This window comes from Symphalangus syndactylus, chromosome 1 (assembly GCF_028878055.3).
Source record: "Symphalangus syndactylus isolate Jambi chromosome 1, NHGRI_mSymSyn1-v2.1_pri, whole genome shotgun sequence".
Lineage (NCBI taxonomy): Eukaryota > Metazoa > Chordata > Mammalia > Primates > Hylobatidae > Symphalangus > Symphalangus syndactylus.
Window position 1 is genome coordinate 16,811,734 of NC_072423.2, and position 27,568 is coordinate 16,839,301.

The window sequence follows — 27,568 nt, forward strand, 5'->3', positions numbered from 1 at the left end:
CAAGTGGAATTGTGACAGTTGTAACTGTCAGTTCGACAGAAATGAAATCCTACTTCTCTTCTGATTTCCAGACCTCATGCAAGTGCCTTTGGTTGACAGAATCTCATTTGGAATCCTGCTGCCAGGGTTTCTGGCAGGTGCAGCATCCAGTCTTCCAGCCCCTAGATACAGGGCTCTTAGGGTGGCCGTAGAGTTTGTTATCCAAATGAAGAGACTTTTGAAAATGAAACGCAAGCTTGGTAATAAATACAACAAGGTGAATATTGGACTGGTTTCAGGGAGCCCAAGCGTAGTGATGCAGAAAGCATAGACAGAGAGGATGGTGCTGCTTGGCAGGAGGCAGGCTGGTGCATCTGGTCAACCATGACATTCTATCTCCTTCTGGGATGCAGTGAGGGCCCAGCAGGGCCTTAAGCTCTACCTTTGAGCCAGCACTTGTATTTATTAAGATCCCATTGGGCATTTTGGCACTTCCCTCCTGCTCTTTATTTATTATTTATTTTTTATTATACTTTAAGTTCTAGGGTACATGTGCACAACGTGCAGGTTTGTTACATATGTATACATGTGCCATGTTGGTGTGCTGCACCCATTAACTCATCATTTACATTGGGCAGATACCTAATGCTTTCCCTCCCCCCTTCCCCCCAACCCACAACAGGCCCCGGTGTGTAATGTTCCCCTTCCTGTGTCCAAGTGTTCTCATTGTTCAATTCCCATCTATGAGTGAGAACATGCGGTGTTTGGTTTTTTGTCCTTGCGATAGTTTGCTGAGAATGATGGTTTCCAGCTTCATCCATGTCCCTACAAAGTACATGAACTCATCATTTTTTATGGCTGCATAGTATTCCATGGTGTATATGTGCCACATTTTCTTAATCCAGTCTGTCATTGATGGACATTTGGGTTGGTTCCAAGTCTTTGCTATTGTGAATACTGCCGCAATAAACATACATGTGCATGTCCCTTATAGCAGCATGATTTATAATCCTTTGGGTATATACCCAGTAATGGGATGGCTGGGTCAAATGGTATTTCTAGTTCTAGATCCTTGAGGAATCGCCACACTGTCTTCCACAGTGGTTGAACTAGTTTATTGTCCCACCAAGAATGTAAAAGTGTTCCTATTTCTCCACATCCTCTCCAGCGCCTGTTGTTTCCTGACTTTTTAATGATTGCCATTCTAACTGGTGTGAATGGTATCTCATTGTGGGCTTGATTTGCATTTCTCTGATGGCCAGTGATGATGAGCATTTTCTCATGTGTTTGTTGGCTGCATAAATGTCTTCTTTTGAGAAGTGTCTGTTCATATCCTTTGCCCACTTTTTGATGGAGTTGCTTTTTTCTTGTAAATTTGTTTGAGTTCTTTGTAGATTCTGGATATTAGCCCTTTGTCAGATGAGTAGGTTGCAAAATTTTTCTCCCATTCTGTAGGTTGCCTTTTCACTCTGATGGTAGTTTCTTTTGCTGTGCAGAAGCTCTTCAGTTTAATTAGATCCCATTTGTCAATTTTGGCTTTTGTTGCCATTGCTTTTGGTGTTTTAGACATGAAGTCTTTGCCCATGCCTATGTCCTGAATGGTATTGCCTAGGTTTTCTTCTAGGGCTTTTATGGTTTTAGATCTAACATTTAAGTCTTTAATCCATCTTGAATTAATTTTTGTATAAAGTGTTAAGGAAGGGATCCAGTTTCAGCTTTCTAAATATGGCTAGCAAGTTTTCCCAGCACCATTTATTTAATAGGGAATCCTTTCCCCATTTCTTATTTTTGTCAGGTTTGTCAAAGATCAGATGGTTGTAGATGTGTGGTATTATTTCTGAGGGCTCTGTTCTGTTCCATTGGTCTATATCTCTGTTTTGGTACCAGTACCATGCTGTTTTGGTTACTGTAGCCTTGTAGTATAGTTTGAAGTCAGGTAGTGTGATGCCTCCAGCTTTATTCTTTTGGCTTACGATTGACTTGGCAGTGCAAGCTCTTTTTTGGTTCCATATGAACTTTAAAGTAGTTTTTTCCAATTCTGTGAAGAAAGTCATTGGTAGCTTGATGGGGATGGCACTGAATCTATAAATTACATTGGGTAGTATGGCCATTTTCATGATATTGATTCTTCCTATCCATGAGCATGGAATGTTCTTCCATTTGTTTGTATCCTCTTTTATTTTGTTGAGCAATGGTTTGTAGTTCTCCTTGAAGAGGTCATTCACGTCCCTTGTAAGTTGGATTCCTAGGCATTTTATTCTCTTTGAAGCAATTGTGAATTGGAGTTCACTCATGATTTGGCTGTCTGTTATTGGTGTATAAGAATGCTTGTGATTTTTGCACATTGATTTTGTGTCCTGCGACTTTGCTGAAGTTGCTTATCAGCTTAAGGAGCTTTGGGGCTGAGACGATGGGGTTTTCTAAATATACAATCACGTCATCTGCAAACAGGGACAATTTGACTTCCTCCTTTCCTAATTGAATATCTTTTATTTCTTTCTCCTGCCTGATTGCCCTGGCCAGAACTACCAACACTATGTTGAATAGAAGTGGTGAGAGAGGGCATCCCTGTCCTGTGCCAGTTTTCAAAGGGAGTGCTTACAGTTTTTGCTCATTCAGTATGATATTGGTTATGGGTTTGTCATAGATAGCTCTTATTATTGTGAGAAACGTCCCATCAATACCTAATTTATTGAGAGTAGCATGAAGGGCTGTTGAATTTTGTCAAAGGCCTTTTCTGCATCTATTGAGATAATAATGTGGTTTTCGTCTTCGGTTCTGTTTATATGCTGGATTACATTTATTGATTTGCGTATGTTGAACCAGCCTTGCATCCCAGGGATGAAGTCCACTTGATCCTGGTGGATAAGCTTTTTGGTGTGCTGCTGGATTTGGTTTGCCAGTATTTTATTGAGGATTTTTGCATCGATGTTCATCAGAGATATTGGTCTAACATTCTCTTTTGTTGTGGTGTCTCTGCCAGGCTTTGGTATCAGGATGATGCTGGCCTCATAAAATGAGTTAGGGAGGATTCCCTCTTTTTCCGTTGATTGGAATAGTTTCAGAAGTAATGGTACCAACTCCTCCTTGTACCTCTGGTAGAATTTGGCTGTGAATCCGTCTAGTCCTGGACTTTTTTTTGGTTGGTAGGCTATTAATTATTGCCTCAATTTCAGAGCCTGTTACTGGTCTATTCAGGAATTCAACTTCTTCCTGGTTTAGTCTTCGGATAGTGTATATGTCCAGGAATTTATCCATTTATTCTAGATTTTCTAGTTTATTTGCATAGAGGTGTTTATAGTATTCTCTGATGGTAGTTTGTATTTCTGTGGGATCAGTGGTGATATCCCCTTTTTCATTTTTTATTGCGTCTATTTGATTCTTCTCTCTTTTCTTTTTTATTAGTCTTGCTATCCATCTATCAATTTTGTTGATCTTTTCAAAAAACCAGCTCCTGGATTCATTGATTTTTTGAAGGGTTTTTTGTGTCTCTGTCTCCTTCAGTTCTCTCCGCTCTTTAAATTCTAAGAACAAAACTGCAAAATAAGAGTTAAGATCATAGCCAGGCAGCAATTGTTTTGTGAACTCTTACTATATGCTGGGCACTGCTCTTGGCACTGGGGATACAGCTAGGGTGATCAGCTGTCTGGGTTTGCCTGGGGCTGTCCCGGAGTCAGCACTTCAAAGTCTTGAGTCCTGGGAAACTATCTGGCATCAGGCAAACACCGACAGTTGGTCGGTTTGCTACAGTGGTTAACAAGGCAGTCTTCACATCAAGGAACATATCTTCAAGTTGGAGGGTCCAGAGATGAACATAAAATACAAACATAAGACAAAGGGCACAACTTTACATGGAGTGTGCCAGCAGGTTAGAAAGAATTTATTTATTTGTATATTGGTTCATCTGTTTATTTTATAAAATGAGCTGTCTTCTTCTCTCTCCAGTGGATGAAAGAGCTGGTTCCCTCAGCACACTGTTTGGTTTTCGGAACCACCGTTGACGGCCTCAAGCAGGTGTCAGTAAGGGTGAATAAATGCCCTTGCCTGGGGTAAGGCTATGGAAGGACCTTTTCTGGCTGATGCAGCCTGCCCTTCCTGAATCCATGTAGTCTTCGGGGCCAAGGAGGCAACTTTTCAAATAGGCCACATGTCCTAGGAAGAGGAGGGTGAGACTCTGGCCCTGCTCCCTTTCAGAGCCAGAATTGTTAGACGCTTTCTGATGGCTGAGGGCAATCCTTACTGAGGTGTGGGTAGAAGACATACCCCAGCCCCTCAAGTGAGCTGGCCATGAGGGAAGGTGGGCTGGACCCAGGGAGTCCTGGTCCCTGCTATATCAGGGATGACCCACTGTCCTGGATTTCCCGGATCTGAGGGGTTTCCTTCAAACCCACAGCCCCCTTGGTGGCTCTTAGGGTGACCATAGAGTTTGTAACCCAAATCAAGACACTTTGGAGAGTGAAATGCAAGGTTGTTAATAAATACAACAAGGTGTATATTGGACTGGATTCAGGGAGCCTGAGAGATGTGATCTTAACCACATTAGATAACATTGTACCAGATTCAGATTCCAGGGAGGTGCAGCCCAATGTGTGGCTGAGGCTGGAGACCCTCCCTCATTCAGGCACCTTGCTAAGGTGGTGAGTTTTGGGGACAGTGACTGTTCTGTAGATGCTAACTAAGCAGTTCAGATATAAGCTACATTGTCCAATTGCAGACGAAAATGTTCTCAGTAAAAAATTCTAGAAAGAATATATCTTAATTTAAGCAATATGGGGTTTCTGCCATTTTGGAAAATGAAATTTTCTTTAAATAATCTGAGATACACAGTATTGAGAGTTCAGGAGGCAAAACAACCTTTTTGACACTGAGAGTGTCAAAAGACCCTCAGTGGACCCCGACAAGAGTGAAGCCCACTGGGCCACGGGTAACATGAGGTGGAGGTGCCCTCCTGGACAATCAGCCATGGCCTAGCTGGGATCTGTGCTGCCATCAATGCCCTGAGGACTGGAGGTCCCACAGCTAGCCAGGCATGGAACAGGATTTGAACCCAAGTCTCTCTGCAAAGCTCACACTCTTTTAATTACAGGATGGCAACTCTCACCCACTTTACTAAGTAGCCATAATGCATGTGCAATGTTATCAAATAGTTGCAGCAGAAAGGGATGTGGAATGCAGAGGAGAAAGGCATAAGCTTTGTCAGGGGACTGGGACTGGGGGAAAGAGATAGTGGGTATCTGCAAGTCCCTGTTTGTCCGTATAGCTGTGCTGCTGGCTGCTGCTTCCTGGTGTCATTTAGAAAAATTCCCAAAGAAGAACTTAGCACTTACCCGGGCCTGATACTTGAGGTCTGGAGTCCTTAAGATGTGTGTGTAAGTACTTATTTCCTTGAAACCTTGGGACCCTCAAGAGAGGGGGACTAAAAACAGCAGAGGAAGAAAAGAACAGTGGCCAAGGGAGTCGTGGGTGAAGTTTGCTGTGCCCTTGGCAATGCTAAAACCAGGTAAGAACCAGGGTGTGGATTTCTGCTCCAGAGAGCACTTTTCACAGCAGTTCATCCATTGCTTACTTTTATGGGGATATGTGTGTTGCAAGAGGTCTTCAATGATTGATTGTGCAAACATATAACATTTCCACAATATACTAAGTGAAGACCTTTTTTCAGAGTGCCATCAATAAGTGCCTCATGAATAGCTGTTCATAGCCTGACCTGATTAATAATGTAAAAGAGTATAAAATTCCAGGTAACTAAAAAAATATTTTTGATGCATTCTCAAAATTGAGTCTTGCCATAGAGGAGCATAGGACATACCTCCATTTATTCAAGACTTCTTTTATTTCCTTTGATAAATTAGCAAATTTCTTTGTTTAAATCCTACAAATTCTTGAGGTACATTCATATATATTCACACAGGCACACATTTATACCTACATATACATACGCATGTGTGAATTTTGCTGTTCTTTTGGATAGGATATACAATAAAGCTACTGAGTCTTATAAAATTATTTTGCTAGGCAGCTTATTAAATTCTTTTCTGTTTTATTTGACCATGTTCTCTAGGTGGATCACCTACAAATCCTACATTTTAAATAATTTTCAAGGTTTACAGCTCCTATTCCTTTTTAAAATCTATTACATTTAGTTAAAAGCTCCAGAATATGTTAAATATTGACAGTGATTGTGGCCATCCTTGTCTTATTTCAAAATTGAATTGAGATTTTTCTAGTGTCTCACTATCAAGGTTGCTGTTAGTTTCTCATAAATTTTCTTCATCATGCTGATGAAATTGTAAAATTGCTATGAGTCTTTCCCAGGAAAGGATATTTAAAATTATCAAGTATCTGGCCAGGCACAGTGGCTCATGCCTGTAATTCCAGCACTTTGGGAGGCTGAGGCAGGCAGATCACCTGAGGTCAGGAATTCAAAACCAGCCTGGCCAACAAGGTGAAACCCTGTTTCTACTAAAATTACAAAAATTAGCCATGCGTGTTGGTGCATGCCTGTAATCCCAGCTACTTGGGAGGCTGAGGCAGGAGAATCACTTGAACCCAGGTAGTGAAGGTTGAAGTGAGCCAAGATTGTGTCACTGCACTCCAGCCTGGGCAACAGAGCAAGACTCCATCTCAACAACAACAAAAAATTGTCAAGTATCTTTTTGGCATTTACTGGTTGTGTTCATCATAATTGCCTTTTGTTGCTGGAGGAAACTGAGGTATTTGTTCTGCAGTAGCTCCTGCTTTCTATGTTCGGTTCGTTGCTTCCTTGTGGTCTCGTAGCGTCCCTTAACTCAGTCTTTTATTGTCTGTATTTTGTTTGTTTTCTTTTTCTTTTCTTTTCTTTTTTTTTTTTTTTAAGATGGAGTCTTGCTCTGTCACCCAGGTTGGAGTGCAGTGGCGCAATCTTGGCTCACTACAACCACTGCCTGCCAGGTTCAAGTGATTCTCATTCCTCAGCCTCCCAAGTAGCTGGGATTACAGACGTGCACCACCACAACCAGCTAATTTTTGTATTTTTAGTAGAGACGGGGTTTCACCATATTTGCTAGGCTGGTCTCGAACTTCAGGTGATCTGCCTGCCTCAGCCTCCCAAAGGGCTGCGATTACAGGTGTGAACCACTGTGCCCAGCCATTGTCTGTATTTTCTATGCACTGCTGGTTACTTCTAGAGGCTTGGCTGCATTCAGGCTCAGCTACTTGGGGAAGAGGACTTCCTAGGTGGCGCTGCTTTCTTCCTGCTGCATCTTGTCGGAGCCCCCCTCATGCCTGGCTGTGCCATATTTAGCGAGATTACAGCTGATCCAAGGGCTCAGGTATTGTCAATCAGCAGCACCTTTCATTATAAGCTTCCCCATTAACCTTCCACCTCATGGTTTTAGCGTCTATTAACAATTGTCTCCATCTATTATTTTAACAGGGGTTGCAAAATGGTGACTTAAAAAATAACTATGATTGTTTTTTCCACTTAGTAGCTGAATTTTTCTATAAAGAGAACCTCGGGTCACCTTGAATTATAATTTGTACAGGAAAGGCAGGGCAAATGCTTGATTCTTTCTTTCCTTACCCTTTGTTAGAACAGCAAGTTAGTGCCTTGGTGACCTTAGAAAAAAAGAGGAAGGAGGTAGCTGATGCGATGCTGCACCTAGGGATGTGATGACTTTTGCTGTTTCCTGCTTCTGTCAACAACTGGTAAGGTTAAAGAGTATTTTTGCTTTAAATTGCTCAAAAAGCCTTTTGTAAGGGTCATGGAAAAATGTTGGAGAAAGGGCTCTTGTTGATCTCTGAGTGGTAATCTCTGTCTCACTACTTTTCCTCTTTACGTCCATTTGTTCTGCTGGTTAGAACATTTAGGACATCTGTTCTCTGGAGATTTAGGGCAATTTAATTTGTCTCAGGTTATTTTTATTGTTTGTTTTGTAATTTATTATCGATCATGTGATATTTCAACATTTCCCCTATTTGCTGAGTAAAATTCTGTAGTTCCATGTTGGGGGAACAATGTTGCATCCTTTGGGCCAAGACCTTGGGATGCCTGTGTTTCTTTGGAAATGATTCAAAGCTAAGTCTTGGGTTCTTTGTATTTATTACAAGATTTCGAGAGCCTCCAAGAAGAAGCGAAATAAACCAGAGACGATAAACCTCTACAGAGAAACAATAAAAGATATCTCCATTGTGCCTCCCTTAAAAATAGCAATAGCTAAATAATAAAAATAAAAAACAAAATAGCAATAGCTTTATTATGGGTGATAAGAAGGAGAAGGATGTGTGTGTGTGTGTGTGTGTGTGTATTTGCCTGTGAACACTGAATTAGGGAGTGACCATGAAAAAGTAATTTGGGAAAACCCCCTAGCCTGTATCAGTCTGGATTTTGTGAGTCAGGGAGTAAGCAAAAGATATTTTCAAGCCAGGTCCCTGTAGGTATGAGCAGCAGCTACTGTCATGATAGATAGTATTTGCATTCACCCTATTGTGAACCAGGTGGGTAGACGGTGACTGTTTCAGCCGATGTGTGAGGTTCACTTCAGGGCCCACTGAATAATTCTGAGGAAGAGTTTTGACTCAAAAGAAAACTTGTCTCTGGGTCTGTCCTGCAAAATCAGTGGGTGTTTTGGGTCAAGCCTGTTTTTGTCTTTTTCCTTGAGAAAATCGAAAGTTGAGGCAAAAAAGCAGCCCCAACGATGGTGGATTGGTAAGAAGATGGAATTGGGATTATGATCACAATATGGAAACCTTACAGCTGGAAGTCATTGCATGATTGCATGGCTTTGTCCTCATTCTACAAGTGCTGACTGAGCACTTGGCGTGGGCAAGGGCCCTGTGCAAGGATCTGATAGAGCAGGGATGAGACTTTACCTGGGCCTGGAAGTGCCTATCAGGCTCTAGTAAAAAATGCAGTGAGTGAATAGGCATCATAATAGGATGTGGTAAGTTTCAGTGAGGACATATTTGGGGTTCTCAGGAAACTCACAGGACAGATGTGGGCCCCAAGGAGAGTATCTTATATGATACATTTGAGCTGAGACCTGCTGGATAGGAGAGGGATAAGAGAAGGTGAGGAAACTCCACGTGCGAAGGCCCTGCCCCATCAGAGCATTGTCCTCAAATTACACAATGTAAGGTGGATGAGCAATAAAGGCTAGGAGTGAGCAGAAGAATTATAAGACATAACACTGGGAAAATGGCAGCTATCAATGACACAGGCCTTGCAAGTCAGTAAGCCATTTGGATATTCTCTTGAGGACAGTGAGGCATTGAAGGAAATGATGAGAGTCAGGCAGGTGTTTGAGAAGGCTACTCTGGCTACCTCTGGCCCACAATAAGGCTCAGTAAACACTTGTGTCATGAGAGGCAATATTGCACTTTCTTCTCCCTTGCTTTCCTATATGCGGTGGTCCAGCAGAAGAGACCAGTCCTGTACCTGTGATGCATAATTGAATGTGCAGGGTAGGGCAGCCCCATGAGTGCCTTCTCACCTGTCAAACGCGGTCCTTCCTTCCTAGTCTTTCTATGAATTTTACACACTAAAGCCTCAGCCACAATCCTTCATGGTGGTTTAACCAGCAGGGAACCTCCATAACCTAATAAAGGAACCAATAAAACTAACTTTGCCATGGCCTGGTGCAGCAAAAAAACCAGTGTTTCTAAGAGACAAAAGCTGCTAAACATGCAGAGTTAGTTCTCAGGAAACACCGACTTGTGTACTTTTTCTGTTGGAGAATGGGAGGCAAAGAAAAAAAAAAGAGAGTATCTAGAAAGTAAGACGGAAACATACTTAGATATGGGCAGAGATAAGGAAGCGTCTTGACTTAAAGAGACAGCTGAATCTAATGTGCTTTGATTGGCAGGAAAAAATGGAAGAAAAGGCAAAGAAACAAACTCTGATTTCGGCGGGGAGTGTAGTTTTTATTTAGAGCTAGAACAAAGAAGTGCGTCCTTTCAAATTGTAGATTATTTGGGGGAAAAGAGGGACAGAACTTTATCTGAGTTTGGAATGAGTCTGAGTAGCTGCAATAGTAAAGTTGCTTCCAGAAGCAGGTAAACTTGACTTCAAAAAACCCTGCTTCATGAAATATTAGTGATTCACTTCAGTTGCTATCTGAAGAAGTTCTGGTAGAGAGAAGAGCACTGGCAGAGTCAGCTCCCGAGTGGGCTGAAAGCTCCCCTCAGCTCTTGCAGTGCTAATTAAGGGAGGGAGCAGCAGGGAGCTTGCAGTGACCAGGAGGGGGTTGAGGCTAAGAGGCCGTGATAAACAGGATACGATAAAAGCCCTTAACCAAGACACAGATGGGAAGAAGCGTTAGGGCGAGCAGCACTCACATCTCAAGGTTAGTAACCTTCTCAGAAAAAAGACTGGTTGTGTCTGAGCTCAACTTTTTAAATTAATTGTGTGTGAAAGGGTGGGGGCTGCCACTGAAACCATGGCAAGTTGATGCAGCAGGAAAATAGAGTTGCCGGAAAAAGCTGGAGTAAGTTAAGTATTCGGTGTTCTGCGAACTGTTAGTTTAATGAGGGGGTGCAGTTTGTAGCAAAAGGGTGCCAGTTAAGTACTTTTTCTCAGTCTGTCTCTAGAATTGTATTTATAATAGATCTGATTGTAAAGTTCTTGAGAATAAGAAAACCGAGCTAATTTTACCGGCATCTGGTCTATCAAGCTAAATCTTCTCTCCAGCAAGACTGAACAAGGATGAACTTAAATAATAGATGTCCATGATCCAAAGATTTATTATCCTACTCAAGGGTTGGAAAACTTTTTCTGTAAAGGGCCAGATAGTTAATATTTACAGCTTTGTGGGCCATGTGGTGTCTGTCAGTTGTGACCTAACACCTCTTGTTTCCAGCATTGCAGCACAAAAACAGTGGTGGATGGTATGTAACCAAATGAGCATAGCTGTCTCCAACCAAACTGTTTATGGAAATCAGACAGTGGGCTGCATTCAGTCCTCAGGCCATAGTTTCAGAACCCTGTCTTAGAGGATCCCTGCTGAACCCCAACTGGAGTCTCTGCGTTGACTAGAAGTGGGGTTCTACTGGTCACTCAGCAGTAGCCTCACCCCTGGGGACATGTGTATGACTTGCCGAGGTTCTAAGGGTATCGTGGTCTAGAGGAGACCATGTGGCCCACGTTGGAAAGATTCTCTTAATGAGATTATTTGAGGAAGGGAGCAGAAACCCAGACTATTGTGTTCTTGTGGAAATCTTTTTTTTTTTTTTTTTTTTTTGAGACGGAGCCTCGCTCCTTCGCCCAGGCTGGAGTGCAGTGTCGTGATCTCGGCTCACTGCAAGCTCCGCCTCCCGGGTTCACGCCATTCTCCTGCCTCAGCCTCCTGAGTAGCTGGGACTACAGGCGCCCGCCACCACGCCTGGCTAATTTTTTGTATTTTTAGTAGAGACGGGGTTTCACCGTGTTAGCCAGGATGGTCTCGATCTCCTGACCTCATGATCCGCCCGCCTCGGCCTCCCAAAGTGCTGGGATTACAGGCGTGAGCCACCGCGCCCGGCCTCCTGTGGAAATCTTGCTGGAAGCATAAGCCTCTCAGCAGCTGGGGCATCCCAGCAGAAGGCAGCCAAACCCTCGCATCTGAGAAAGAGCGGAGGGAGCAAACGACCTCACACTATAATCTTCCCAGCCCCAGTCACTTGTTCTGAGTTTAGCTAGATTTTCTGTTTGCAGTCCTCTGCTTTCCAGCATGCGAATAGTTTTCCAAGCAAGTGTCGAGAGAGATCAGAGCAGATTCTCCATCACATACATCAGGTGTTTTTGCATAAACCGGGGAAGGTGGGGTCATTGAGTAGACACTAGGAGACTCCTCCCAATGCTCAGAAACCGTGGAGACATCTGGGGAAGCAGGACATATTGTAGGTAGCAGAAGCAACGAAACTGAGGTGACAGGGAAGGTTCTGCCTGCGTGGACAGCCTAGGGGAAGAAGAACAGTGTGGCTGAAGAGTGTTCCCCGTCCCAACCCCCCCAGGCCACCTAGGAGTCTGCATTCAGAGGCAAGCTTGTGCTCATGTGGTTAGCTGAGACATTTTTAATAGTCGAGAAATCCAGTAATATTTTGATTAATGACTTCCTTGAGAACAAAGCTCTTTTATACAGACAGCTCTATTAGAAAAAAAACCTCAAGCCAAAATCCCTTCATAAATCATGCAAAAAATGGCTGCTGACACAACAAAAATAGCTCAAGCACCGTCTCTATTTGTCTTTGGTTAGATGTTGATAAATAGGGCTCATCTCTAGCAAAGTCGTAACAGCTGGACTTTGTCTTCAGCTGCAAGTCTTTCTGCCCCTTTCATTCCAATCCGTGACCTCTAGGACCCTCGATTCTAGGGTGCAAATACACTTAAGTTCTCTTCATCTCTTGACTAGTTGGCTCTGGATGCCTTGGGAATAAGGAGTTCCTACAAGTTATTACCGGGTAGTACCCCTTTTCCAATCCTCCTCCCATGCACCTCATTTCTTCATCCTGGGTGAGGAAATTCACCTTGGGCCTGATCATAGAAGCCACCGAGAGTGGATGATGCTACGTTTCATCTCATTTCCTTTAGGATTTGAGGCAGCACAGTGTTGCAGATGCCTGCCTGGCCCTCGGCCCTTCTACCTCTCTACCTGCACCTCTACCCCACTTTACCCAACCCTGACCCCTCCCTCAGAAAATATATATGTTTTGGCATTTGTTTAATAAGCACATAATTTTTAAAAATATCTTAGTTATCTGACAACCTCGACTATCATGATCTTTTGCATTTATTTCCAGCTGTTATCACAAAATTGTGACACAGAGCATGTCCGTGGACTCTATGCTTAGACTGTACTATGCTAATGTACTGTATTCTTAGAATGTACTTGGCATCTTTGGACTGGGGTGGTTGGGGGATCAACTGAAATCAATATGTGGCCAACAGCAAGATGGGGTGGCCTCATTCATTGGTAAGACCTGGACTCATACTATTCACTAGTAATAATTTTTAAAAATCGAGGTGAAATTCACATAACATTGTTCACCTAAGGTTTATTCAACATAAGATTAAACTTTTTTTTTTTTTTGGAACGAAATCTTTCTCTGTTGACCTGGCTGGAGTGCAGTGGCACAATCTCAGCTCACTGCAACCTCCACCTGCCAGGTTCAAGCGATTCTCCTGTCAGCCTCCCAAGTAGCTGGGATTACAGTTGCGCACCACCACGCACAGCTATTTTTTGTATTTTTAGTAGAGTTGGGGTTTCACCATGTTGGCCAGGCTGGTTTTGAACTCCTGACCTCAAGCGATCCACCTGCCTTGGCCTTCCAAAGTACTGGGATTACAGGTGTGAGCCACCACACTGGGTCAAGATTAAACATTTTAAAGTATACAGTTCGGTGGTATTTAGTACATCCACAATGTTCTGCGATGACCACTATTATCAGATTCCAAAACGTTTTCATCATTTTAAAGAAAACCCCATACCTTAAACAGTCACTCCCTATTCCCTCCTTCCAACAGTCAGTCAATTGGCAAATCACCAATCTGTTTTCCATCTCCTTGGATTTAACTATCTGGATATTTCATATAAATGGATTTTTACAAAACGTGGCCTTTTGTTTCTGCATTCTTTGACTTAGCATAATGTTGTCAAGGCTTATTCATGTTGTAGCGTGTATTAGCCCTTCATTCCTTTTTATGGCTGGGTAATATTCCATTGTATGGATTTGATCACAATTTGTTCATTCATTCATTCACCTGTTGCCAGACGTTTGGATCGTTACCACCTTCTGGCTTTTGTGACTAATGCTGCTATAAACATTGGTCTACAAGGATTGGTTTGAGTATATTCTTTTGAGTATGTACCTAGGAGTAAAACTTCTGGGTCATATAGTAATCCTGTTGAACGTTTTGAAGAATCTCTAAACTGTTCTTCACAGCAGCTGCATCATTTTACATTTCTTTACAATGCTTGTGCAACAGTACACAAGGGTTCCAATTTCTCCACATTTTCCCTAACATATTTATTTTTCTCTTTTTGATTATAGCCATCCTAGTAGATATAAAGTGAGTTCTCATTGTGGTTCTTATTTGTGTTTCCTTATTGACTGATAATGTTGAGCATCTTTTGGAGAAAAATGTCTATTCAAGTACTTTGCCCATTTGAAAATTGGGTTGTTTCTTTTATGTTAAAGTGTGAGAGTTCCTTATATATTATGGATATTAGAGCATACTCAGATTATTTGCATATATTTGCTTGCATTCTGTAGGGTGACTTTTCACTTTCTCAAAAATGTCCTTTGATGCACAAAAGTTTTTAATTTTAGTAAGTCCAATTTATTTTTTTCTTTTGTTGCCCATAGGTTTGATGTCAAATCTAAGAATCCGTTGCCAACTTCCAGGTCTTAAAAATTTACCCCTGTGCTTATTCTAAGATTTCTACAGTCTGAGGTCTTATATTTAGGTCAACCCATTTTGATTAGTTTTTGTGTTTCACAGGAGGTAGGGATCCAATTTCATGCTTTTGCATGTGGCTAGCCAGTTGTCCCAGGACCATTTATTAAAGAAGCTATTCTTTCCCCATTCAGCAGGGTTGGCACCTTGTTGAATATCAATTGTTCATAGATGTATGGGCTTATTTTATTTGTATAAATTCAAGGGGTACAAGGGCAGTTTTGTATAAGGGCAGTTTTATTATGTAGTGGTGAAGTCTGGACTTTTAATATAACCATCACCTGAATAATATATGTTGTACACATTAATTTCTATCCCTCACCCCTTTCTACTCTCCCATTCTTCCAAGTCTCCAATGTCCATTATTGCATACTATATGTCCATGGGTACACATTATTTTGCTCCCATTTATAAGTGAGAACGTGGTATTTGAGTTTCTGTGTCTGAATTGTTTCATTTAATATAATGGCTTCCCAGTCTATCTATGTTGCTGCAAAAGACATGATTTCATTCTTTTTATGGCTGTGTAGTATTCCATTGTGTATATATACCACAGTTTCTTTATCTAATCCTTCATTGATGGGCACTTAGGTTTGATTCCATATCTTGGTTATTGTGAATAGTGCTACAATAAACATATAAGGGCAGGTATATTTTTAATATAATGATTTCTTTTCCTTTGGGTAGATACCCTGTAGTGAGACTGCTGGATCTAATGGTAATTCTATTTTTAGTTCTTTCGGGAATCGCCATACTATCTTCCATAGATGTTGTACTAATTTACCTTCCCATGAACACTGTATAAATGTTCTCTTTTCTCCACATCCTATCTAACATCTGTTTTGACCATCATTTCAATTTCCTTGGTCTATTTGTCTATGGATATGCCAATACCTACACTGTTTTGATTACTGTAGCTGTGTACTACAGTTTTGAAATGGGAAATGTTAGTCTTTCAGCTTTTTCTTCTTTTTCAATACCATTTTGGCTATTCAAGACCCCTTGCAATTCTATGTAATATGTTCAGACTCCAGAGTTGGTGGATTCAGTAGCTCAGTAATGCCATCTGAGCCCCACATTCATTCTGTCTCTCTCTACCACCCTGTTTGTCCTCAGGCTGATTTCCTTCAATATGGCTGCCTATGGTAACCAGGACAGCATTCTTATTCATGCATAATCAGAGGAGATAAAGATAGAAACAGGGATGGAGAGAAGATAAATTGTTCACATTCCATGCTGTTTTTCTGGCATGGAATGTGAATAACTTCCTTCACTCTGATGGGCCAACTCAGGCCATAGTTGGCTTCTCTGACCCCTCAAATCAATCATAGTTTTCAGGCTGGTCATGGTGGATCACGCCTGGACTCCCAACACTTTAGGAGGCCACCATGTACAAGTGCAGAATTATGTGAGTCCAGAAGCTCCAAGGAAGCCTTGGCAAGAGCCTGTCTCCACAAAAAATAATTTAAAAAAATTAGCTAAGTGTGGTGGCTCGTGCCTATAGTCCCAGCTACCCAGGAGGCTGAAGTGGGAGAGTCACTTGAGACCAGGAGTTTGAGATCAGTCTGGGCAACATAGCAAGTCCCCACCTCTACACACACACACACACACACACACACACACACACACACACACACACACAAAATCATAGTTTTCAGTAGAATAGCTTCGATTTGTCATAATATCTCTGTGGCGTGTGGAAAGGGGTGGATACTCAAACTCAGGCACAATACTGCTAGGAGTGAGGAAAGTGAAATGGGTGATGGTCAGTTATCTTTCTAATAATTTAGATCTTATCATATTATTCTGGTGCTTAACAATCTCCAATTGCTCTTAGAATTGTACCAGGAAGTATATAAGGCAAATGTACTCCCACCCCACTCATCTCTACATCTTTCTGTTTCCATCTTTCCTCAATGGATTCAGCTACAATGATTGAAAAACTTCCACAAAGTCTCTGACTTTGTGCACCTGCTCTCCTATCCACCTGGACTGCTCGTCCTCACACCTGGCCACACCCTGCATGTGGCCACAGCCTCTTGCTTCTGCAGATTCCAGAACACACTTCACTGCCTGAGAGCCTTTCCTGACCACCAACCTGACACAGCCTCTGCTTGGCTGCAGCCCCAGCCATTCTCTCCCATGCCTGTGTGTGTTGCTTCCTTTTCATAACGTGACATGCACTTCATAACTGTGCATTTACTTGTATGTTCGTCTGATGTCTGTCTTTCCAACTAGACTGGGGGAATGAAAAAGTTTTTCTGTAAAAGAGCAGATGGTATGTTAGACTTTGGCCATACACTGTTTTGAGATCACGCCAGATGCTGTATATGTGTGTGTGTGTGAGAGAGAGAGTGTGTGAGTGTGCAAATTCTGTGAGCATGTGTAAACGCATGCATGTGTGCATTGCGAGTGTATGCATGTACGAGTGTTTGAGAGTATATGTGCAGATGCATGTGATTATGTGAGATTGTGTGTGCATATGTGAGCATGTGTGAGAACATGTATAAGTGCATGCGTGTGTGAGTGTGTGCATGTGTGTGAGTGCATGTATATGTGAGTGTGTTTGAGAGTATGTGAGCACCTGCATGTGATTGTGTGTGTGAGATAGTGTGTGAGAAAGTGTGAATCTGTGCACATGTGAGTGTGAGAGCATGTGTAAGTGGATGCGTGTGTGCGGATGTGTGTTTGAGAGTATGCATGCACATGCATGTGATTGAGACAGTGTGTGAGTGTGTGAGACAGTGTGCCTATGTGAGTGTGATAACATGTATAAGTGCATGAGTGTGAGTGTGCGTGGATGTATGTGTGCACATGCATGTGATTGTGTGTCTAAGACTGTATGAGCATGTGTGTGTGGGTGCATGTGTATGTGCGTGCATGTGTGTGTGAGTGTGTGTTAGAGCATGTGCGAGTGCATGTGTGTGTGAGTGCATGCATGTTTGGGAGACAGCATGTGTGGGTTCATGCATTTGAGCGTGGGAGTGTGTCAGTGTGTGCATGTATCCATGTGTGTGTTTGTGTGTGAAGGGACACAGGTCTGAGGCAGAAGATATGAGTGCAGGAGGGGTACTTAGGGGGACCCTGTCCTGAGGACCTCAGGAATTCTCTGGACTTGGTTTAGCCCGGGATTTGTAGTTTCATTTTTGCTGGTGCCTGTCAGGAGAAGATCTTGTCATTAGGACATAATAGATGAAATTAATTTTTCCAACTCTGATGGAAGTCTTCCATGTCCTTGCCACTCCAGTTTGTTCTGTGCAGTGACCAAGATTATCTTTCCAAAATGCGAAGTTGTGTGCACCGCTTCCTCCATCAGCGCCTCGGCGGCTCCGTGTTCCTGTCAGGGATGTGTTAACGTCACAGGCGTTACTGAGAGCCCACTTTGCCTGAGGAATTGTGCTGGGTGCTGGAGTTACAGAAGTTAGCATGACACCACGGTTTCTGATTGCTACGTTTCAGTTCCTTTGTGTGTGTCACTCGGGTCACTTTTCAATCCAGACTCAGTCTCATTTTCGGTCACTTCTCCACCCACTAGACTGTAGTCACACCATTTCCTGAAACACCCGCATTGTCACGTCTCTGTCTTTCTCCCACTTTTTCCTTTGGGAAAAAAAAACCTTTTCCACAATCTATTAGAATGATTTGTTCTCTCTCTGGCTTTCATAAAACTTAGCAAATGACTTGTATAGAGATGATCATGTTTTGCTATAATAAATTGCTTTTAAAATTGATATGACCCGCTATATTATGCATAACCTGAGAGCAGAGATGTGTCCTCTTTATGATTGTATTTCCAAGGGACTAAGCAGAGGACCCGGCATAGCTCAGTAAAATTTGGAGGAATTGTTGGATTGACTTATTTACAAAACAGAGGTAACAGATACCTCTTTTGACTACATCACAAAACAACTAGAGGCACAAATAATATCATAGATGTGAAAGCTTTTAGAAAATATAATGCCATGTAAACACAAGGTGACACCATGCTTGATTATATGTACACATTACAATTTCATTCTGATTATCGTTACATTGTTGATTTTATGTCCCCTGAGAAAGTTCCCACATTAGATACTCACGCTGAGTGGTTGACACTTGCTTATACACTTTGAGACTGAGTCACAAAGTTCAGGGTTGGCATTAGATAAAATTGTCTTCAGTGGTTTCTGCTCCTACTTTTCCCAAGTTTTACTCATCCTCTATTTTGACACTCTTACCAGGGTCAAATGCATTTATACAATTCCTCTTTTTATAGGGGTATACTTTTTATAATGACATGCTGGTATGTTCCTAACAAGTTCTTAAGAATTGGAACTTGTATTTTATAAGAGAAAGAAGAGAGCAATGATGAATCTGAAAAATGCATCCTGTTTTGATATTGTACTATAATTATGTAAGATATGACCCCTGGCAGAACCTGGGGGCAGGGACCTCTCTGTACTCTCTTTGTGACTTCTTGTGACTCTATAATTATTTCAAAATCTAAGGTTAAATCTCTCATAATGGTAGATCTGCATATACCCTGGGCCACCATACTTTTGTATCTCATGGGCTTTTGATCTGTTTTTTGGTCCTCACCAAAGCAAATGCCTGAGATCAGCAAGGAGGAAGAGGTGAAAGGAAGGCCACAGGATGGGTTGTCAGCGCTGGGCGTAGGCTCCCTCCACCCACTTCAGCCTCTGCCTCATCTTATGCTCTCAGTGAGGACTTCTCTGCTCCATGCATGCACCACCTTTCACTTATTATTTATATTTTTACATCTTTATTTTAGTTTCTGCCTCCTCCCCATAGAATGTAAGTTCTATCATGACAATATAGATATATATTTTTTGTATTATTGCATCCTCATTGCCTACAGCAGAGTTAGGCACAGAGAATGCATGCAGCACATGTTTGTTGAATGAATGACTCCTTGTAGAAAATGAAAGCCTGAAAATAAGCCGACTGGTTCCCCGAGAGAGAAGTAACTCCAATCTGCCCATCCTCATACGAGAGCAAACCTGTCTTTTAAGCTAAGGCCTTTTTCCTGTGTTCACACTTTAGAAAAAGAAGACACGACTGATAACATCTGAGAGGAAGGAAACTGCATTGTGCCGGGGATCTGCATGTCACATATAAAAAGCAATTTTTTTTTAATAGACCAGCCTTTCAAATAGTTTCCAGAGATGGATTATCCTACTTTACTTTTGGCTCTTCTTCATGTTTACAGAGGTAAAGATGATCTTTATATCTTCATTTAAAATTTTTGTCCTGTTTTTGTTCATACAGTATGGCATATTCAGAATTTACAATGCTCTTTAGTTGGCTAGGATAATTTCTCACTTGTTCAGAAAAACTAAAAGTTACATTTTCCAATTATCAGCAGGACACCTTTTTAGACGAAGGCAGAAACTGTCAACCTTTACTGTGATCTCAGTGCACTAGGTCTTCAAAAGCTTAAGATATGGATTTGGTGTTTCCGTCATCAAGGCTAACAGAATTAATGTGATGTTGTATATTTCAGCTCTATGTGAAGAGGTGCTTTGGCATACATCAGTTCCCTTTACCAAGAACATGTCTCTAGAATGTGTGTATCCATCAATGGGCATCTTAACACAGGTGGAGTGGTTCAAGATCGGGACCGAGAAGGATTCCATAGCCATTTTCAGCCCTACTCATGGCATGGTCATAAGGAAGCCCTATGCTGAGAGGGTTTACTTTTTGAATTCAACGATGGCTTCCAACAACATGACTCTTTTCTTTCGGAATGCCTCTGAAGATGATGTTGGCTACTATTCCTGCTCTCTTTACACTTACCCACAGGGAACTTGGCAGAAGGTGATACAGGTGGTTCAGTCAGGTAAGGGCAAGTTTTTTTTTTTAATTCATTTTTATCCACCTACAACATTTGTTTCTATAAAGCCCAAGTAGAAGCTATAGAATGTCTTCTCATATTTCTGTGGCATTCTCCAATTCCATTTCTAGATGCTTTGTTGCTACTGCTTTGAAGGAGCAATCTTGGGAGTCTGTTTCATTTTTCTGACTGTGCTGTTGTGTCCAAGTAGAAGTGCCTTTCAAATTTGAATGTAGTAGGAGAAAGCACAGGTTTTATGTTGTCTTAATGGTAACCTGAGCCTTGATTAAACTGATGTTGGCAACACATGGGTTCCGGATCCTTTCAGGGCTTTATCACAGTGACACAGCACCGTTCCCTTCTGCTGGACACTCAGCACCCACATCAACCCCTGGGTGTTCAAGGTTCTTCCTACAGTACCAAATCTAAGTTTGTTTCTTTTCTTTTCTCTTTTCTTTTCTTTTCTTTCCTTTCGTTTCCTTTCTTTACTTTTCTTTTCTTTTCTTTTCTTTTCTTTTCTTTTCTTTTCTTTTCTTTCTTTCTTTCTTTCTTTCTTTTTCTTTCTTTCTTTTCTTTTCTTTCTTTCCTTCTTTCTTTCTTTCTTTTTCTCTCTTTCCTTTCTTTCTTTCTTCTTTCTTTTCTTTCTTTTTTTCTTTCTCTCTCTCTCTCTCTCTTTATTTCTTTCTTCTTTCTTTCTTTCTTTCCTCCCTCTTTCCCTCCCTCACTCCCTTCCTTCCTTCCTTTTTTTTTTTTTTTGACATAGTCTCACTTTGCCACCCAGGCTGGAGTACAGTAGCATGATCTTGGCTCACTGCAACCTCCAGCTCCTGGGCTCAAGCAATTCTCCTACTTCAGCCCCGCAAGTAGCTGGGACTACAGGTGTGCACCATCACGTGATATGGTTTGGCTGTCTCCCCACCCAAATCTCATCTTGAATTCCCATGTGTTGTGGGAGGAACCTGGTGGGAGGTAATTGAATCATGGGGGCAAGTCTTTCCCATGCTGTCCTCATGATAGTGCATAAGTCTCACAAGATCTGATGGTTTAAAAAAAGAGGAGTTCCCCTGCACAAGCTCTCTCTGTTTGCCTGCTGCCATCCGTGTAAGACATGACTTGCTCTGCTTGCCTTCCACCTTGATTGTGAGGCTTCCCCAGACATGTGGTGCCGTAAGTCCAATTAAACCTCTTTCTTTTGTAAGTTACCCAGTCTTGGGAATATCTTCATCAGCAGCGTGAAAATGGACTAATACACCATGCCAGGCCAATTGTTGTATTTTTTTGTAGAGATGAGGTTTCAACATGTTGCCCAGGCTGGTCTTGGACCCCTGAGTTCAAGTGATCCAACTGCCTTGGCCTCCCAAAGTGCCAGGATTACTGGCATGAACCACCAAGCTTGGCCCTGGCTCTATCTTTCACCTCATCCAGGTTTAGCTAGAGAGGACACTTTCTTCATAAATTGTGAGCTGTGGTGTCAGAAAGAACCCAATGATCCCTTGGAGTGTTTTTTGCTTTATCTACCAGAGATTGTGGTTTTGTCTTTCTAGTGATGACTACATGAACTGGTTGTAGTATATTGGAAACACTTGGGTTTATAGTCATCACTTTCCATCAACCTGGTGTTAGTTGCTGGATCCCTCTGAATCTCAGGTTCTTGAAGAGGAAATTGGGTTGGTAGTACCATTCGACTTGTTGAATGGCTGAGGGATGATATATTTAAAGAACTCGGCCCATGGTAGTCAGAGAATGAGACATCTTATTATTATTTCCTATGCTTGTGATCCAAAAGGACTAATAATGAAATTTTCAGATATTAGTGAGAATCTAAAGAAGGGAATATTTTTGGAGATGTGTGTTTCTTGTGTGGTGTCTCTCAAATTATACTCATGGCTGTACAGAGAAGAACATTTTATGACATCTGACATAATAGTGCTTTATTTTTAAGGGATCTATGCTCTAAAAGAACAATTACAGAATTATATGAGGAATATCAAATGGTCAGGAGATAAGAAACGTCTTCATATATTTAGTTTTCCCTTTCTCTTTAGGTGTAGCTAGGGTGAAGACTAATTTTGTGTATATAGCTGAGGCTTATAGAGTGTCAAATTGCAATGTTTCTTTAGTTAAATGTTTATTTATTAAAGACTCCATTTCACCATATAAGTCCTCATTTGCTGTTGTATGTAGACATCTGTTAAATCCTGCTTGGAAGTTTTTACTGTGTAGTTCACTTTAAATCAGTCAGGCAGGCGAAGCAGAAGATTGGCAAAGCTTTTAACATAGAGTGAGCCATTGGAAACAAGGCCTGAGCCACCAAAGCTAGAACAGGATGCACTCCCCACTGCTGCCTTGTGTGGTGCGCCTTTAAAGTTTGGGTTCCAAATTAGCTGTTTTGGTTTCTGTCACAGGACAACCAACTGAAAACAGCTTGACCTTTCAGGATAGAGGATGGAGCTAACTTGTAGAGAACTAAATGATGGTTGTTATGCAAAGGTAGGATTTTTAACATCACATATGAACGGTCTTAGGAATACTTCCTGTTGGTTTCATCCAGATTTGTCGTTACTGCTAGTTTTTGAGGTTAGGAAAAGAGAGCTCTCCCCTTCATGGGGCTTAAAAAAATACAATGTGGAGATTTTCAGTCAGTTATCAGTCAGAGGAAGGAATACCAGCTGTCCATCTAGTTTGAATTCTTCATGATGGTATCCTTAGCCATGATCCATTGCCCTTGTTTTGATCATTTATATTTTAAAGAGCAGATTGATGCAATGGGCTAGTGAGGGCATTCTACCCTATTTTGAGAGTTTGAGAGCTTCACTTTTTTAAACTAAGAATGATAGTGAGTTTAAAAAAATATTAGTTGTATTTCAAAATTAACCTTAGGTGTGCTTAAAATTTTCTTATGTACTTTAGTAACAACATACTGGGATTGCAAATATTGTACTTTTGTATACTGTAAAGGGGGAGTTGAAAATACATTAAATATTAAAAAAATCAGACTTAGAATCTAGAAATCCTAGTTTGTATAATAGATTGTAAGAACTTCAGGAGGATGAAGGAGTTGGGCCCTATGCTCTGTAAATATGTTGAGTTTTGCTATTTATTGATAGCTTATTATTTGCGGAATTTTACATAGTCTGGATCTTCATAGACTTCCTCCTTGAATCTCCTGTGTGAACTTGAACATTTGTATTGCCTGATTTTACAGGTGATGACATTGAAGTGCAGTGAGGTCTAGTGGTCTTTCCAAGGTCCTAAGTTTCACATATGTCCCAGCAGATAAAGTTGCAAATTGATGTAACTGTCAGCCTGGGGAACATGGGAACCCACCAGGGCCCTTGAAGAAGGAGACCTTGGCCATTGTACCTCCTATCGATGCTACCCCCCTCCAGCTTTCAGCCTAGAGTTTAAGAGCAAACGGGACAGCTTATTCTGAATAAATGGTACTACTAATACAAAGTTATTTGAAAATATGTGTTATTTCCAGAACAGGCATTTCTTCATTAGCAATTGTTTTAGAGACTCTGATGGTAAGAATAAATGCATTTGTTTTCACCTAGTTTGTGAGAAAATATGCAGAGATGACTTGGGGGACAACATTTTCAAGGTAGCCCCTTCTAGCAGAGTTTATGAGGTCATGGAGAAAATACTGTCACCTACGTGTCTCTGGCTTTATTAGTCAGTTAAAGCAAATATAGTTGCATTTACAGAAATACCCCCAAAATGAGTGACCCACTCAGAATGCTCTGCCACCTAGTGTTTACAGGGTACCTGCTCTGTAGGCCGCAACTGTCATTTCATTTAATCCTTATGAAGAACCATAGGGAGGTAATGTGTTCCCGTGATACAACAGAAGACAGAGGTTCAGGGTGGTAGACTCACTTGTCCAAGGTTGTCGAGCTGCCAAGTGACAGCACCAGAGTGACCACAGTTGATTTTTCTGAAGAGCCAGAGACCTTAACTCCAGCAGAATGAACCAGGGAGGGCCATGGTAGAGAAAAGTCGTGCTGGACCTTGAAGAATTGGAAGGAATATTTTAATTACAGAAGCCGGGGTCTGGGGAAGAGAGAAGACAGAGAGGGAAGAGTGTCCTGGGGGTACTGATGGCTTAAAGAAGGGCACAGTGGAGGTGTAAAGTTCATGCAGGAGGCAGATCGTGGCCCTCTCTGACTAGGGCACTGGGTTTGGATAAGATGTGGTTCTCAACCTGGGCTCTGAGGCCCTCTACACCCACAGAGGTGGCCTGAGAGGCAGCCTCCCAGGAAAGGAAGACACTGTGAGAGTGAGACTCTCTCCCTGCCTGCACCAGAAAAGGGGCTCAGCTTATGATACTTTAGAGTCTCAGGAAAAGCTTTAATATAGTAGATTCTGTGCTTGAAAAAGGAGTTGCAGCTCACCAGGGCAGCAGAATGTCAGAAATAAACCTGAAAAGTTATTGATGTGCCTAATGGAATTTTGACATCCGTCTGTAATGCAGACCAGGGGACATCTCTGAATAGTTTTTAGAGAGAGGCGCAAAATAAAACCAGATTTTTCTTTCACCACCTGAAAGATTACACTAGCTGCAGCCTTGTAGGAGAGTAAGAGTTTGCAGGCAAGGGAAGCAAATAGGCATCTATAGATTGGAACCCTTACATACTGCTAGCAGGAGGATTAATTGATATCTCTATTATTTTAGTCAGGCTTCTCCAGAGAAAGAGAACCAATGTGTATATACATGGAGATTTATTATGAGAAATTGGCTCACATGATGTATTAGTCTATTCTCACACTGCTATGAAGAAATACTTAAGACTGGGTAATTTATAAGGGAAAGATGTTTAATTGACTCACAGTTCAGTATGGCTGGGGAGGCCTCAGGAAACGTACAATCATGGTGAAAAGGGAAGCAAACATGTCCTTCTTCACATGGCAGCAGGAAGGAGAAGTGCAGAGTGACGTGGGGGAAAAGCCCTTTATGAAACCATCAGATTTTGTGAGAATTCACTCACTGTCACCAGAACAGCATGAGGGTAACAGGCCCCATGATTCAACTACCTCCCACCACGTCCCTCCCACAATACCTGGGGATTATGGGAACTACAATTCAAGATGAGATTTGGGTGGGGAAACAGCCAAACTATATCATTTTGCCCCTGGCCCCTCCGAAATCTCACGCCCTCACATTTCAAAATACAACCATACCCTTTCAACAGTCCCCCAAAGTCTTAACTCTTTCCAGCATTAACTGAAAGTCCACAGTCCAAAGTCTCATCTGAGACAAGGCAAGTACCTTCCGCCTATGAGCCTGTAAAATCAAAAGCAAGTTAGTTACTTCCTAGATACAAGGGGGGGTACAGGCATTGGGTAAATACACCAATTCCAAATGAGAGAAATTGGCCAAAACAAAGGGGCTACTAGCCCCATGCAAGTCTGAAATCTTGTAGGGCAATCATTAAAACTTCAAGTTCCAAAATGATCTCCTTTGACTCCATGTCCCATATCCTGGGCATGCTGATGCAGGGGGTGGGCACACATGGTCTTGGGCAGCTCCACCCCTCTGGCTATGCAGGGTACAGCCTCCCCTCTTGGCTGCTTTCACAGGCTGGTGTTGAGTGTCTGTGGCTTCTCCAGGTGCATGATGCAAGCTGTCTGTGGATCAGATTCAGATTGTGGGGTCTGAAGGATGGTGGCCCTCTTCTCACAGCTCTACTAGGCAGTGCCCCAGTGGGGATTCTGTGTGGGGGCTCCAACCCCACATTTCCTTGCTGCAGTGCCCTAGCAGAGGTCTTCCATGAGGGCTCTGCCCTTGCAGCAACTTCTGAATGAATACCCAGGTGTTTCTGTACATTTTCTGAAATCTAGGCAGAGATTCCCAAACCACAGTTCTTGACTTCTGTGCACCCGCAGGCCCAACACCACGTGTAAGCTGTCGAGGCTTGGGGCTTGCACCCTCTGAAGCAACAGCCTGAGCTGTATGTTGGCCCCTTTTAGCCATGGCTGGGACATAGGGCACCATATGCAGTCCTGAGGCTGCATAGAGCAGGGGGTCTTAGGCTTGGCCCAGGAAATCACTTTTCCCTTCTAGGCCTCTGGGCCTATGATGAAAGGGGCTGCCATGAAGGTCTCTGACATGCCTTGGAGACATTTTCCCCATTGTCTTGGTGATTTACATTTGGCTCTTCATTACTTATGCAAATTCCTGCAGCTGGCTGGAATTTCTTCCCAGAAAATGTTTTTCTTTTCTGTTGCATCATCAGGCTGCAAATTTTCCAAATTTTTTATGCTCTGCTTCCTCTTGAATGCTTTGCCCCTTAGAAGTTTCTTCTGCCAGATACCCTAAATTATCTCTCTCAAGTTCAAAGTTCCACAGATCTCTGGGGCAGAGGCAAAATGCCACCAAATTCTTTGCATAGCAACAGTGACCTTTACTCCAGTTCCAAACAAGTTCCTCATCTCCATCTGAGACCACCTCAGCCTGGACTTCATTGTTTATATCACTATCAGCATTTTGGTCAATGTCATTCAACAAATTTCTAGAAGTTTCCGAATTTCCCACATTTTCCTGTCTTCTTCTGAGCCCTCAAAACTTTTCCAACCTCTACCTGTTACCCAGTTCCAAAGTTGCTTTCACACTTGTGGATATCTTTACAGCAACCCTCCACTCTCTGCTGTACTCATTTACTGTATTACTCAATTTTCATGCTGCTAATAAAGACATACCTGAGACAGGGTAATTTATAAAGGGAAGAGGTTTAATTGATTCACAGTTCAGTATGGGTGGGGAGGCCTCAGGAAACTTACAATCATGGTGGAAGGGGAAGCAAATATGTCCTTCACATGGCAGCAGGGAGAAGAAGAATGAGTGCCCAGAGCAGGGGGAAGCCCCTTATAAAACCATCAGATCTCATGAGAACTAACTCACTATCATGAGAACAGGGTGGGGGAAACCACCCCCATGATTCAATTATCTCCACCTGGTCTCTCTCACGACACATGAGGGTTATGGGAACTACAACTCAAGATGAGATTTGGGTGGGCACATGGCCAAATTATATCATACGATTATGGAGACTGATAAGCTCAAATTTGCAGTGTGGGCTTGCAGGCTGCAGACCCAGGAGAGCTGATGGTACAGATGAAGCCCAGGTCATCTGCTGCAGAATCCCTCTTGCTTGGGGAGGCTGGTCTTTTTGTTGAATTAAGCTCACCTACATTATGGAGGCAAACTGCTTATTCAAAATTCACCAATTTAAATGTTAATCTCATCCCAAAACACCCTTCAAATTGACATGTAAAATTAACCATCATACCTGTTTTGGAAAATGATATGGCATTAGCTAGTTAAAAACCCCAAATCCTATGATCCA

The 27,568-nt window shown here is 42.1% G+C and overlaps 1 protein-coding gene across 9 annotated transcripts in view; it reads left to right on the forward strand.

The window, feature by feature from the left end:
- The window catches only part of CD226 (CD226 molecule), a 126,872-nt gene that overhangs the window by 15,483 nt on the left and 83,821 nt on the right, over nt 1-27,568 (forward strand). For 4 of the 9 annotated variants that reach the window (XM_055296788.2, XM_055296759.2, XM_055296813.2 and 1 more), the window contains exons 2-3: nt 19,433-19,600; nt 19,893-20,228. In XM_055296788.2, the coding sequence (XP_055152763.2) occupies nt 19,555-19,600; nt 19,893-20,228 (382 nt within the window). In that variant the 5' untranslated portion in view covers nt 19,433-19,554. Of the gene's footprint in view, nt 1-7,215; nt 7,290-7,550; nt 7,666-10,106; nt 10,302-19,432; nt 19,601-19,892; nt 20,229-27,568 lie in introns of those variants that run through there. The other 5 variants (XM_055296766.2, XM_063637118.1, XM_055296773.2 and 2 more) reach the window with 4 other exon arrangements.